The sequence below is a fragment of the Mesoplodon densirostris genome, chromosome 19, assembly GCF_025265405.1.
Source record: "Mesoplodon densirostris isolate mMesDen1 chromosome 19, mMesDen1 primary haplotype, whole genome shotgun sequence".
Lineage (NCBI taxonomy): Eukaryota > Metazoa > Chordata > Mammalia > Artiodactyla > Ziphiidae > Mesoplodon > Mesoplodon densirostris.
The window spans coordinates 64,221,712-64,236,098 of NC_082679.1; the positions used below are offsets into that span (position 1 = coordinate 64,221,712).

General features: G+C 44.7%; 1 protein-coding gene across 1 annotated transcript; it reads left to right on the forward strand.

Moving 5' to 3' along the window:
* On the forward strand, nucleotides 1–13,668 carry MAP1LC3B (microtubule associated protein 1 light chain 3 beta). The gene is made up of 4 exons (XM_060083640.1): nucleotides 1–286; nucleotides 8,190–8,245; nucleotides 10,788–10,894; nucleotides 11,828–13,668. Exons 3-4 carry the CDS (start codon nucleotides 10,869–10,871, stop codon nucleotides 12,000–12,002), a joined length of 201 nt encoding a protein of 66 aa, XP_059939623.1. The 5' UTR covers nucleotides 1–286; nucleotides 8,190–8,245; nucleotides 10,788–10,868; the 3' UTR covers nucleotides 12,003–13,668.
* Nucleotides 13,669–14,387: the final 719 nt, after the last annotated feature.

Consider the following 14,387-nt stretch of genomic DNA (forward strand, 5'->3'; position numbering starts at 1 on the left):
GGGCTGAGAAGACACAAGAGCCGTCGCTGTCGCCACAGTCGGAGCCGTCTCAGCCACCGCCTGGAGCCGCCGGGACTCTCCACCTCGCCGCCCCCGCCCAGCCTGCCGCGCCATGCCGTCGGAGAAGACCTTCAAACAGCGCCGAACCTTCGGTGGGTGCCGCGGGGCCGGCCGCTGACGGAGGGCCGGGGCCCTGAGGGGCCGAGGCGGCGGGGCCGGCCCTGGCGGACGGGCTCCGGCGAGGGCGGACGGGCCGAGGTGCCGAGGGCTGAGGGGCTGAGCCGGGGTGAGGCGGGGGCTGCGGGAGGGCCGGGCCCGGGCGGCCGAAGGGCCGAGGCGGGGGCCTGACGGGCCGAGGGCTGCCGGGCCCAGGGGGCTGCGGGCCCGAGGGGCCGGAGTGCGGGGGCCGGGGCCGAGGGCGCACTGGCGCGGAGCTGCTGAATCACCTTTTGGCCCCGGGAGGCCGGGCAGGCTGTGGGTTCGGGGCCCGTCAGCCCTCCAGCCCTGGGGTGTTAGGTCCCCCGACGAGACGAGCGGGAGCCGCGCAGGGGGTGCCCTCCTTGTAGGGGAGGCTGGCCCGGGCGCCGGCCTGGGACAGGTTCTCCGAAGTGGTAGCACCGGGGGTGCAAGGCAGTCGTCTTCTGGTGCGTCGTCCGGGTCACACCTGGTCCATTTACGCGTCAGGACCTCCGCGGAGGAGAGTGACTCCGAGGCCGCGCCTCCTCACGCCTGCCCCTTCCCCTGCAGCCCCGCGTGGCCGGGACGTCTTGGTCCTATTTGTGGCACAAGAGCTAGGGTGGGTGGCTCTTCTAACTGGCTTGCGACAGCATTCTTTGACAGCAGCGGCGAATCCGTTCTTTCCCAGTTCAGGCTAGAATCCCCACTTAGTTTGCTGGCATTTGGTTGAAACTGGAGGTGACACCATCACAATATTTACTCCTCCACAAAACCGATGGGAAGGAAGTGATTGGTGCCCGCTTTAAGCAAGACAGTTCCGCAGTAACAACGCGGCCTCCTTGCACATCGCTGTGTAGGGCTTGTTTATCTCAGCCCTGGAAGGCCAGGTGGAGTACGGCGGGACCAGCGTTCCTTCCTGCCTTAATCTTCAGGAGCTTGAGCAGTATCGCTTTCGTCTACTTTTGTCTAGTTTCCTGGAGTCTAGAAAGAGCCGAGCATTCACTTGAGCTAGGATATGGTTTTGTAGATCTCGTTATTGATAATTATTTCTTGTGCCTTGGAAGCTCCAGTAGATGAAATTCACGTTGACCTGTGGAGCATAGAATTTTAGCCTCTTGAAGCGGTTGGTTAGCAAAACTTAGACGTGTCTTTTTTTTTAAAAGAAGTTTTCTCTTTAGTGACTTTCATGAACTCAAGTTGATACTCATGAATATTGCTTACTTTTTATGCAGCCATGAGAACAGCATTTAGAGCAGATTTGCCATTGTATCTGGCTTCTGTCCTTACAGACTCTGGCATTGAAAGCTAACTGGGGACATTTGTAGGGAAAGATGCCCATTTTCTCATGACCAATACTATAGTTACTTTCTTTTTGCTTAGAGTATTTTTAGGTTATCTAAAAAATCGCTCAATAAGAGTAGATGGTAAGAGTAGGAAAGGTGAGGAATAACTAGAATAAAAGTGAGAATAAATGAGAATAAAATAGCGAATTAGAAGGAATTCCCCTGGTGCCTGTGGCCTTGAGGGTAAACCAGCAGGTATGCCTCATTTTTTTCTCCATTAGTGTATTTGTGGGCTTTCCTCTTTGTTCACCTTTACTCCCACTTCTCCTTTTTTTCTCCCTGGTCTCCTGACTCTGATTCTTTTTTTTTTTCTACTTTTATTGAGAAATGACATTCATCACTGTATAAATTTAAGGTATTCAGCATGATGGCTTGGTTTACATATATTGTGAAATGATTACCATAATAGGTTCAGCTAACATGCATCTTCTCACAGATAAAATAAAAAAGGAAAATTTTCTCTTTGTGAAGAGAACTCATAGGATTACCCCCCTCCCCCCCTTTTTCTAAAAGGGCTCTTTAATAGTCATTTTGCAGGGCTTCCCTGGTGGCACAGTGGTTAAGAATCCGCCTGCCAATGCAGGGGACACGGGTTCAAGCCCTGGTCCAGGAAGATCCCACATGTCGCGGAGCAGCTAAGCCCATGTGCCACAACTACTGAGCCTGTGCTCTAGAGCCCGTGACCCACAACTACTGAGCTCATGTGCCACAACTACTGAGGCCCGCGTGCCTAGAGCCTGTGTTCCACAACAAGAAGCCACCACAGTGAGAAGCCCGCACACCTCAACGAAGAGTAGCCCCTGCTCGCTGCAACTAGAAAAGCCCACGCACGGCAATGAAGACCCAACGCAGCCAAATAAATAAATAAAAATAATTTTTAAATAAGTAGTCATTTTGCAGAAAAATATCACGTCATTTAATGGCTACTGCCTTTCCTTGCTACTGATTATGGTAATCAGCACGGACAATTTTCAGAGATTTGTAACACAGTAAATGAGGGAAATAAGTTGCTTGGAGATACCTTTTTTAAAATTTATTTATTTTTTTATTTTTGCGGTACGCAGGCCTCTCACTGCTGTGGCCTCTCCCGTTGCGGAGCACAGGCTCCGGATGCGCAGGGTCAGTGGCCATGGCTTACGGACCCAACCGCTCCGCGGCATGTGGGATCTTCCCAGACCGGGGCACGAACCCGCATCCCCTGCATCGGCAGGCAGACTCTCAACCACTGTGCCACCAGGGAAGCCCTGGAGATACCTTTTTTTTTTTTTTTTTTTTTTTGCGGTATGCGGGCTTCTCACTGTTGTGGCCTCCCCCGTTGCGGAGCACAGGCTCCGGACGCGCAGGCTCCAGACGCGCAGGCTCAGCGGCCATGGCTCACGGGCCCAGCCGCTCCGCGGCATATGGGATCCTCCCAGACCGGGGCACGAACCCGTATCCCCTGCATCGGCAGGCGGACTCTCAACCACTTGCGCCACCAGGGAGGCCCGGAGATACCTTTTTTATAGAAACTAAGACCAGCCCCAGTTAGCTTGAGCAGTACTCTTCCCAAGTGAGTGAGTTTAGGTTAATTAAAAATTGAGTATAGCTCTGCTGCGATATATTCTACCAGGGTTGAAAGGGTTGAGATGAATCTTAGGGCCAGCCCAAAACAACCGCTTACTTTTGTGGCCAAAGAAACTGGGTGGGGCCCTGAGAGGTTGAAATCATGGTCCACCTAGTGGCAGAGTCTGGACTTGTACCCTTCCGATAGGAATTCTTCTGTCCTCCAGTAGGTAGCCATCATTTCCAGTACATGAAGTGGACCAACACTGAGCCAAGAGGCAATAGTGTTTCCTTTTAAATGTTTTGAAAATTTTTATGAACTTCAGAAGTTGTATTTGAGCAAATATTTTTGGATTCAGTCTTCTCAAATGTCATAATCTCACTCCCATTTTCTTCTAGGGTTGCCCTAGTTTGTTTAATAACAGATCTGTCTCCTAGACATCATTCTGCTGAGATTCAATGTTGAACCTAGATCTTAAGCTTCACCATCAATAACAAAAGGTCTGCAAGTTCATGTGATGGTCTAGAATAAATAGCTCCAGCTATGTAACAGGGAGACTGGAGAAGTAGCTTTATGCCAACAGCTAGGTAACACTCCCTGCTCTTAAGCTGTGTCACTCACTGATGGGTGGGATTTTATGTTTTCTATTTATAGGCGTATTGGGGAAAATATTTATGCTTCCACTTCAGTGAACTAAATCCTGGAAAATATATGTAAGCCTTATTTTAAATGCCCTAGGGAATCTATCTCAAAGCATCTTTGCAAATAAGACACCTTAGACTCCTAGTCTCTATTTTTGTAAGGCTTATAAGCGTTCTTAGAGACAGGAAGAGGAACCTGGGGAAGTATATCATCCATGTACAAGCCTGAGCCCTGGGGGAATACAGACATGACTAGAGCTGGATCCCCTGACTGCCAGGGGCAGTCTGTTGAGAAAGGCAAATGATAAACAGATCATCACAGGATTAAGAAATAATTGAGTAAAAGAAGTGCTCTCATGTGCCTTTGATCCAGTGGCGTTGGTAATGCTTTTGTTAAATATACTGTTGGCTTCTGAAAACAGCCTTCTATTCAGAGTTAGTCGTCAGCATATACCATATTTATTTAATCGCTCTGGGCTCATCACTGGATTTTCATTACAACTGGCCAGGATGCTAAAGACATTCCTACAGGACTTTGGTACTACTCTTTTCACCTTAAGGAAGTCACTTTTCTTCCTCTGTTGTCCCACCTTTAATGAAAATAATCATTTTTGCCTTCCTTTTTGGACCATATTTTGGGGATAAATCAAGATAAAGAAAACTTTTGACACTGTAGTTTGACTTTGAAGCCCCACATTTAGAGCCCATTTTGTTTTTTCCTGGTCCACTTAACAAAATAAACCTGTTTTCCTTGCATAAAAAATTCTCTCCCCCTTATGCCTGAATGATTCCTTGAACCTTTTAAATTTTTTTGGATGAGCTTTTAAATGTGAAACATTTCAGGGTATATTAAACTTACTATTTATTGGCTACAGTGAATTAATTAAATTGTGATTTCCCCTTGCTCGTGAAATCTACTCTGACAAGATGGAGGTTTTTGTTGTGAAGATGGCTGATAGCTAAGTGTAGATGGTAGAGCGTCTTTTCTGGGGTAGGACAGACACAGGGACAGGTCTTAGAGCTGAGAGAAATGCTGAAGTATCCATGACACCCCTAGAAATAGAGCGGGGTTCTAAGGATGAGAGAAAGGACGACTCTTCCTTTGTGTCCCCTCCGCTCTGCAGTACTCCATAAACACTGCAGCTCACTTCTGACACCAGACAAGCAATTCAGCTAGTTGTCATACAGTTTAACTCAATTCTAGCACTACCTGGTGATAGCCTCAGATCCAGCAGGTTAAGGGCTCCGTCCCACCTGGCAACCTCCCCCCCCGCCCCCCACCAAAGGCTAATTGCAAGTACAGGTCGTTGCTCTGACTAGCTATAAATCAGTTTCCCAAGACCACCTTGTGTTTGATTAAATTACTAGAGTGGCTCCCAGAGCTCAGGAAAAGCCTTTAATTACTAGATTATCAGATTATTGCAAAGGATATTAAAGCATAGCGGTGAACAGCTGAATGAAGAGATACATGGGGTAAGGTCCTGAAGAGTGCTGAACACAGGAGCTTCTGTCTCCATGGAGTTTGGCGATTGCACTCTCCTGCCACCTGGAAGCTCTCCAGACCTTTTGTAAATAAGTTCGTTTGTATTATTTTTTAGATTCTACATGTGATACCATATATGATATTTCTCTTTCTCTGTCTGACTTACTTAGTATGATCATCTCTAGGTCCATCCATGTTGTTGCAAGTGGCATTATTTCATTTTTTATTTAATAACAGCTAGCATTTATTAAGCATTTACAATGTGCCAGATATTTGCAAGGGACGTACCAACATTCTCACTGAATCTTTTTTCTTTTCTATTATGGTTTATTACAGAATATTGAATATAGTTCCCTGTGCTATAAAATAGGACCTTGTTGTTTATCCATTCTGTATATAGTAGTTTGCATCTGTTAGTCCCAAACTCCCAGTCCAGCACTCCCCACCCTGCTCTGCCTTGGCAACCAGAAGTCTGTTCTCTACGTCTGTTACTCTATTTCTGTTTCGTAGATAAATTCATTTGTGTCATATTTTAGACTCCATGTATAATTTATATCATATGGTATTTGTCTTTCTCTTTCTGACTTATTTTGCTTTGTATGATTATCTCTAGGTCCATCCACGTAGCTGCAAATGGCATTATTTCATTCTTTTTGGCTGAGTAGTATTCCATTGTATGTATGTAACACACCTTCTTTATCCATTCCTCTGTCGATGGACATTTAGGTTGCTTCCATGCCTTGGTTATTGTGAATAGTGCTGCTGCGAACATAGGGGTACACGTATCTTTTCGAGTTAGAGTTTTCTTTGGATATATGCCCAGGAGTGGAATTGCTGGATCATATGGTAGCTCTACTTTTAGCTTTTTGAGGAATCTCCATACTGTTCTCCATAGCAGCTGCACCAGCTAACATTCCCACCAACAGTGTAGGAGGGTTCCCTTTTCTCCACACCCTCTCCAGCATTTGTTATTTGTAGACTTTTTTTTTTTTTTTTTTTTTTTTTTTGAGGTACACGGGCCTCTCACTGCTGTGGCCTCTCCCGTTGTGGAGCACAGGCTCCGGACACACAGGCTCAGCGGCCGTGGCTCACAGGCCCAGCCGCTCCACGGCATGTGGGATCTTCCCAGACCGGGGCACGAACCCGTGTCCCCTGCATCGGCAGGCGGACTCTCAACCACTGCACCACCAGGGAAGCCCTATTTGTAGACTTTTTGATGATGGCCATTCTGACGGGTGTGAGATGATACCTCATTGTAGTTTTGATTTGCATTTCCCTAATAATTAGTGATGTTGAGCATCTTTTTATGTGCCTATTGGATGTCTTCGTGGATGTCTTCTTTGGAGAAATGTCTATTTAGGCCTTCTGCCCATTTTTTGATAGGGTTCTTCGTTTTGTTGAGTTGTATGACCTGTTTGTATATTTTGGAAATTAAGCCCTTGTTGGTCGCATCATTTGCAAGTATTTTCTCCCATTCTGTAGGTTGTCTTTTCGGGGTTTTTTTAATGTTTTCTTTGCTGTGCAAAAGCTTGTAAGTTTGATTACGTCCCGTTTGTTTATTTTTGCTTTTATTTTTATTGCCTTGGGAGACTGACCTATGAAAACATTGCAGTGATTTATGTCAAAGAATGTTTTACCTCTGCTCTCTTCTAGCTAGGAGTTTAATGGTTGTTCTCTCTTACATTTAGGTCTTTAAGCCATTTTGAGTTTATTTTTGTGCATGGTGTGAGGGTGTGTTCTAACTTCATTGATTTACATGCAGCTGTCCCACTTTCCCAGAACCACTTGCTGAAGAGACTGTCGTTTTTCCATTGTATATTCTTGACTCCTTTGTTGAAGATTAATTGACCATAGGTGTGTGGGTTTATTTCTGGGCTCTCTGCTCTGTTCCGTTGATCCATATGTCTGTTTTTGTGCCAGTACCACACTTTTGGTTACTGTAGCTTTGTAGTATTGTCTGAAGTCTAGGAGGGTTATGCCTCCTGCTTTGCTCTTTTTCCCCAGGATTGCTTTGGCAATTCTGGATCTTTTATGGTTCCATATAAATTTTAGGATTATTTGTTCTAGTTCTGTGAAAAATGTCATGGGTAACTTGATAGGGATCACATTAAATCTGTAGATCGCTTTGTGTAGTATGGCCACTTTAACAATATTTTTCCAGGGACTTCCCTGGCAGTCCAGTGGTTAAGACTCTGCCCTTCCAATACAGGGGGTGCGCGTTCAATCCCTGGTCGGGGAACTAAGATCCCACATGCTGTGCAGCCAAAAAAAACCCCCCAAAACCCAATATTCTTCCAATCGAAGGGCATGGGATATCTTTCTGTTTCTTTGAATCATCTTTAATTTCTTTTATTAATGTTTTATAGTTTTCAGTGTATAAGTCTTTCACCTCCTTGGTCAGCTTTATTCCTAAGGTGTGGGGTTTTTTTTGTTGTTGTTGTTGTTGTTTTTCTGGCTGCGTTGGGTCTTTGTTGCTGCGCACAGGCTTTCTCTAGTTGTGGCGAGTAGGGGCTACTCTTCATTGCAGCACGTGGGCTTATTGCGGTGGCTTCTCTTGTTGCAGAGCACGGGCTCTAGGTACGTGGGCTCGGTAGTTGTGGCTCACGGGCTTAGTTGCACTGCGGCATGTGGGATCTTTCCGGACCAGGGCTCGAACCTGTGTCTCCTGCATTGGCAGGCAGATTCTTAACCACTGAGACACCAGGAAAGTCCCTGGTGTGATTTTAAAAGGTAGTTTTTTTAACATTCCTTTTCTGATATCTCATTGTTAATGTAAAGAAATGCAACCAATTTCTGTATGTTAATCTTGTGTACCAACCTTTGCCAGGTATGAAGTGTTAGTGTTTGGTCTCTCTCAGTTCTAGGGAAGATGTCTTTACTGCTTTGCCCTGCCACAGCTAAGGATAGGTGGATTCAGATGTGGAAGTCACCAGTAAAAATGCAGGAAAGAAGCTGCATGTTTGGCCCTTAATAATGCCTGTGTTTCTTCCTTTCCTTTGCAGAACAAAGAGTAGAAGATGTCCGACTTATCCGAGAGCAGCATCCCACCAAAATCCCGGTAGGTGGTCTGGGCTTCAGTCGTTACTAATGTGCGCAGAAGAGAGCACGGCTTCAGTACGCCTTCAGTACAGCGCTGCTGTGTGCGACCGACTGACGGGCTTCTTTTTTTAATTTATATTTATTTATTTTTTATTTGTTTGTTTGATTATTTATTTATTTTTGGCTGCGTTGGGTCTTCGTTGCTGCACGCAGGCTTTCTCTAGTTGCGGCGAGGGGGGCGCTGCTCTTCATTGAGGTGTGCGGGCTTCTCGTGCAGTGGCTTCTCTTGTTGTGGAGCACAGGCTCTAGGCACACAGGCTCAGTAGTTGTGGCGCACAAGCTTAGTTGCTCTGGGGCATGTGGGATCTTCCTGGACCGGGGATCGAACCCGTGTCCCCTGCATTGGCAGGCAGATTCTTAACCACTGCACCACCAGGGAAGTCCCTACCTGATGGGTTTCTATAGGAATCCTTAGCTATGCAACTGGTGTGTCAGGTTCATGACCTAGAAGGGAGATACGTTAATCTACAGTTTAATCACATTGTGTTTCCTCCTAAGTCTGAGTTTACTGTGTTAGTGTTACACACTTCACAGATCAAGGGTGTTTTCCTTGCGGGGGAAGGGATCGAGGGGCTGGACCTGTTGGTATTTTATCCGTGAAAGTTGGTATCCACCCTCTTTTGAAGCATGCAGAGACGACTGCTGTGGGAAAATCAGTAGCCCTCCAGATTTAAATGTGACTGCACATTCCAGGCTGCCTGACTTTGATGCCCCAGAGAAAGAAGTCTCTCCTTATAATTTCTTTGCAGGAGATGGAGGAAGGATGCTGCTCCTGTCCTATGTAGGGACCTCATCCAGCAGTGTCCTGTGCCCTGGATCCTTTGGTGGTGGACCTTAAATAGGTTTCTGCTGAGGCACTAGGTCTAGAGAGAAATGGTCAAGGAGCTTTTGGCTTCAGACAGTGGCTGAGTTCAGGCCCTAGGTTCAAGGTTACTAAGTGATCTTGGGCTAATTACCAAAATTCTGAGAGGAGCTGCCATATCCTCATCTATACAATGGGAAGAGAATCCACCCATGTGGTTGGAAAATTTTGCATAATTCTGGGGACATGATTGTTACCTCTTACAGCCCACTTCCAAAGAAACTCCACTGCTAAATTCTGCAGAAGCTTTCATGGTTGGCTTTCCGATTGATCATCTCATACCAAAGTGGGGGAAAAGAAGATGGGAAGATGTGTGCGGCTGGGGTTGTGAGGTGCACAGAAGGGAGAATGGGATGGGTCTGCTCAGCAGTGTCATGACCGTAGGGTTCTGTAGTTAGAAGATATGTTTCTGGGACTGGTTGTAAATTTCAGTCTGTCTTCACACTCAGGGCCAACATACGGCCTGGGGATGAGGCTTCTGGGTAATTTCCTTAATTTCAAGGTTTTTCTTCACTTTGGAGTACCTGCTGTGTCTCTTTGCTAGCAGGTACTCATCCGTCACTGGAAACAAACAGCCAGCCCAACAGTCTGCCAGTATTTGTTCCATAGCCTCCTTCTGAAATGTGAATATCTGCATATATCTACAGTCCTCTTTTCTGCTAATAGTTTTAAGTTTTTTACAGAAGTCACATTCATACTTGTAGATACCATGTTCTGAACACACCTCATAGATAAAGCTATTGATCTTACTAAGGAAGGTGATGACAGCCTGACTTGGCCTTACACAGAACCTCATGTAGGCCCCATGCAGTGCAACAATGTACATATAAGCATTTTTCCCTCTTCTGAAGATTTTCCATTCCTATCTTCCAACTTCTCATTGTCATGACAGGGTAAAGCATTGCTGTATGTCGAGAAGGATGTCTGTGGTGCTCAGTAAATAGGTAGTATTGAGGCTCAAGGGCAGTCACCAGTTTGCTGTCAGAGCCTACATAAAGTGGCTTAGAACTAGAAAAGATTTTTTCCTTTATGGAAAGGAGGATGTATGGCAAGGAGCTAATGGATTTATTTCAAGTCATAATGTGGAACTATTTTTGTTCCCTGCATAGTTCATCAAGGCTATTTTATCAAAATGGCAGGATCTTCGAGACTTACGCAAAAAAAAAATATATCTCCAGACCAGCTACTCATGGTCTCTCCTTCTCAAATATTTACTTAGGATTTGACTCTATTACCAGAGTTAAGATCTTACTTACACTTTTAATAAAAGTTTTATTAAAAGACTCTTGTCCTGTCACAGGAAACGGTGATAGTAGAATTGGCATAGATTCAGATCTTTACACTTAAAGCTGGTACCCAGCGTCTCTGCTGTTATAAGGCTTGGGGTCTTTTTCTGACTAGGTAGTATATTTTCATGGTTCCAAATAACAGAATTTATAGCAGTTTCTTTCCCCACCTCAGGGCTACCTTGCCCCTCCCTGATGGCAGCCATGTTGTCCTGTGCACCATATTTCAGAAGGAACCAAAGTGCTGTTCTAAACCCCATTTTGGCATGTGCCAGCTACAACATAGGAATTATTTTATTGGTTTTTCATTGTTAACGGCTATTTTTAAATCACTTTTCTGGCTTCTTTTCTAGGTAATAATAGAACGATACAAAGGTGAGAAGCAGCTTCCAGTCCTGGATAAAACAAAGTTCCTGGTGCCTGATCATGTCAACATGAGTGAGCTCATCAAGATAATTAGGTATTTAATCCTCTTTTTACTTTATTGCTTTGGGTAACTTCTCATTCTTTATCAGGCTTACAGATAAATCTTCAGTCTAGCTCTGATAAAAATCTATGCAACTTAATAAAACTGTAAGACATTTCATTTCTGAGTTTTTCTATTTCTTACCTGCTGGATCTCAAGTCCTTTCTGATCCTTTCATCATAACATCTATGTAGATGTCTCTTAATCGAAAAATTTTATATAGGAAAATAAGAGAATGTAGACGTGGTCCAATGGTAATAAGTTGCATCAGCTTAGATCTTAGTTTGTAAATTTAGATCTTAGTTTGAACTATTTTTATCACATTAGACACTGGTGGCTACTCAGATAGCATACTAGTTTTAAAACTGGCCTCAGGACTTCTCTGGTGACGCAGTGGTTAAGAATCCGCCTGCCATTGAAGGGGACACGGGTTCAAGCCCTGGTCCGGGAAGATCCCACATGCCGCGGAGCAACTAAGCCCGTGAGCCACAACTACTGAGCCCGCGCTCTGGAGCCCACGAGCCACAACTACTGAAGCCCGCGTGCCTAGAGCCTGTGCTCCACAACAAGAGAAGCCACCGCAACGAGAAGCCCCGCGCACCACAACAAAGACCCAACGCAGCCAAAAACAAATAAATAGTTAATTATCAAAATAAATAAATAAAACTGGCCTCAGGAAAGTAGTAAGAATGATCTAGCAAGGATTATCATTAATATTTACCATGCATATAGTCGTAGAAAACATCCTGTGTTTTATGAGAAGAAATATTCAGGTCATCATCAGTAAGGCATATATTTCATTTTGCCAGAAGCAGCGTTTACAAAATCTTTATACTTTTATATTGATCCAGGGTGGGTGATATTTTTTTACACATTCTCCCTAGGTATTGATATATCAATATTTCTTCACATGTTTTCTTTCAACAGAAGGCGCTTACAGCTCAACGCTAATCAAGCCTTCTTCCTGTTAGTGAATGGACATAGCATGGTGAGTGTGTCCACGCCAATTTGTGAAGTGTATGAAAGCGAGAAGGATGAAGATGGATTCCTGTATATGGTATACGCCTCTCAGGAGACTTTTGGAATGAAACTGTCTGTGTAAGACTAAAAAAATATGTGTCTGTTCTAGAATTTAAACCCTTACCAAGGAATAAAAAAGGGATGTTACCAGCTGAGATTGATCAGTTCACCTAATCACAGATCATCAAAACAGTAGTAGTGTTCCTGCCTAGGAGTTTTTAGGAAGTTGTTTTTTTGTACTTCAGGCAGAAAAACTGAGCTCCAAATGAGCACGTTCAGCTTTGGGAAACTTCATTATTTAACCTAGGCTGTCTTGTTTTCAAATTTAGAAGTTTAAAAATAAAATACTTTGCATTCTAAGTTGCCAAGAAAATAGACCTTCAAGTTATTTTAATGTTTTTCCCCCAAAAGGAACTTGCAGTTTGAGCATTCAGAGAGACATTCAGTCTTCTCTCTAGGTTCACAGAACCTGCCAGCTTTTTATAGAAGGGTTTCTGCTCAACTAGAGAAATCTCCTTAAGAGGATCTTTAAGCCTAAATTGTCAGGCATAGCCACCCCCCACCCCCAGCCCATTTGCCATAATAGCTGGCAGAAAGCAGGGTGGACGGGGGTGTATAGGAAATAAGAAAGCTGAGCTGCTGTCCAGGGTTCCTGATTGCTAATAAGCGTATTTCACATCAGTGCTTTTGTCACAAAGTTTTCATCTGGTTTGTTCTCTAGGCAGTAACGCAGAAAAATACCACTGCTCAACAGGAGCCTTGAATAATTTATAATTTTGGTCAAGTTTCTCAAAAGACCTAGAGAAAGAGAATGACATTTTTTTTTTGTTTTGAATATTCTCTTAAGAGCTCAAAATAGTGCCTGCTTTGGTAAATAAACAAGCAGTTACATGGGTTTCATCCTTTGGGACAAAGGTAGAAAGCGACAGGATACTGAAACAAAAAGCATTAAAATTCAGATACACTTCCTCGACCTTTTGGCTTAAAGCTGTAGATGATCCGTGTTTTATGTTACGTGTGTGACTAAAATATGTTATTAAAAAGCATCTTTAAGGGTATTTCAGTTATCACTGTTAGGTCAAGCAGTCCTCAAAATTCCCCCACTCCATGTGCATGTCAGTTTTGAAAATAGCAAAAGGAAACAAGTTCTTCACAGATATTAATGTCAAACGTTAAGCATTTTCAGAGTCCAACTAGAATAAGTAACCAGTGCTTCCTACTACCTGCATGGGGTTCACTCTGTACTGTTTTCGTGAGAGCTAATATATCACAGAGGATCACAGGCCCACTTGAGACTGTACGTGTGGCAGGTCACCATTTATTTACCCTTGTGTATTTAGATGTGTGTGGAGAACTTGTATCTGTTAGTGGCAGTTATTTATTGTAACTGAGCAAGAAAAAGCAATATTACTGCATATGGGCCCTCAACCCCAATCAACTACTCTTCCCGATGCATGCATCTGTCCACGTGGCTAACTTTTAATATGTATATTTTTACATTATGTAAATTCTTAATTAGCCTGTCTTGTTTAGATTGTATACATCATTATATCTGACATTCTTGTAACTACTATGTGATCGATAAGATTCCTTTAAGAAACTCTGCTTTTTAAAGACAAAAGTACCATGCTGAGAAGGGTGACTTACTTATATCCCACATTAGTGGGTGGTTACCCTATTTATAGGATCTTTAAAACAAGTACCTTTTTAACGAACTAAGGTGAATAAAGGCACAACTAAAAACTGTCCTCAAAGTTCAGTTTAATGGATTAGTATTTGAGACTTGCAGTCTATACCATCCAAAGCCAAGTGGGTCATATCCTTTCTAATGAGGAGTGCTGAGGCTGGCTTCACTGTGCCAGGGTGGAGGGACACCCACCTCTGAAGGTCTCTGCCTTGTCACAAGCGCCTTGCTCACATTGGTCAAGGCCCTCCTTCAAAAAACTCAATTCTCTTAAAGGTACAGATGTGCCACAAACTATGGGGAGAAGGGACGGGGGAGCGACCTAGGTGTTTTCTGGGAACAGGCGCTTGAAAACCTGATACAAATGAACAAAAGTGTAACACGAGGAGTACTGAGAGTGTGTGGGGCTTTGTGCGGCACATGGTACCTGACGTGGCCGTGTCGGGAGCCGCGTACAGTGCAAACAGCAGATGCGCACATGCCCTCCCCCCTCAGAGGCCCTGGAAGTGACCAGAGGGGCTGCTAGCAGGTGCCAGGAGCGGCCAGCTGTGTCTCCTGATGCTACTTACCTGACAGGGGCCCTGACTAGTCCGAGAACCGTGTGCACGTTTTCCTCCGGGTAACCACAGGTCTGACGACAAGACCAAGAGAAAATGGGGACTCCTGCTGGGGGAAAAGCCCCAGAATTCTCCCTCTGGGGCCTGGCACTGCTCAGGACAGCACCGCAGTCCTGGGCGAGCACAGCACCAGCCCAAGTCCAGAGAGGACGTGGCCTTAGGTGGC

Excerpts from the sequence above, each read along its gene's own strand:
- MAP1LC3B (XM_060083640.1), top strand. The coding sequence starts at position 10,869 with ATGAGTGAGCTCATCAAGATAATTAG. Across the intron at positions 10,895-11,827 it reads GAGCTCATCAAGATAATTAG|AAGGCGCTTACAGCTCAACG; the intron begins GTATTTAATCCT and ends TTCTTTCAACAG.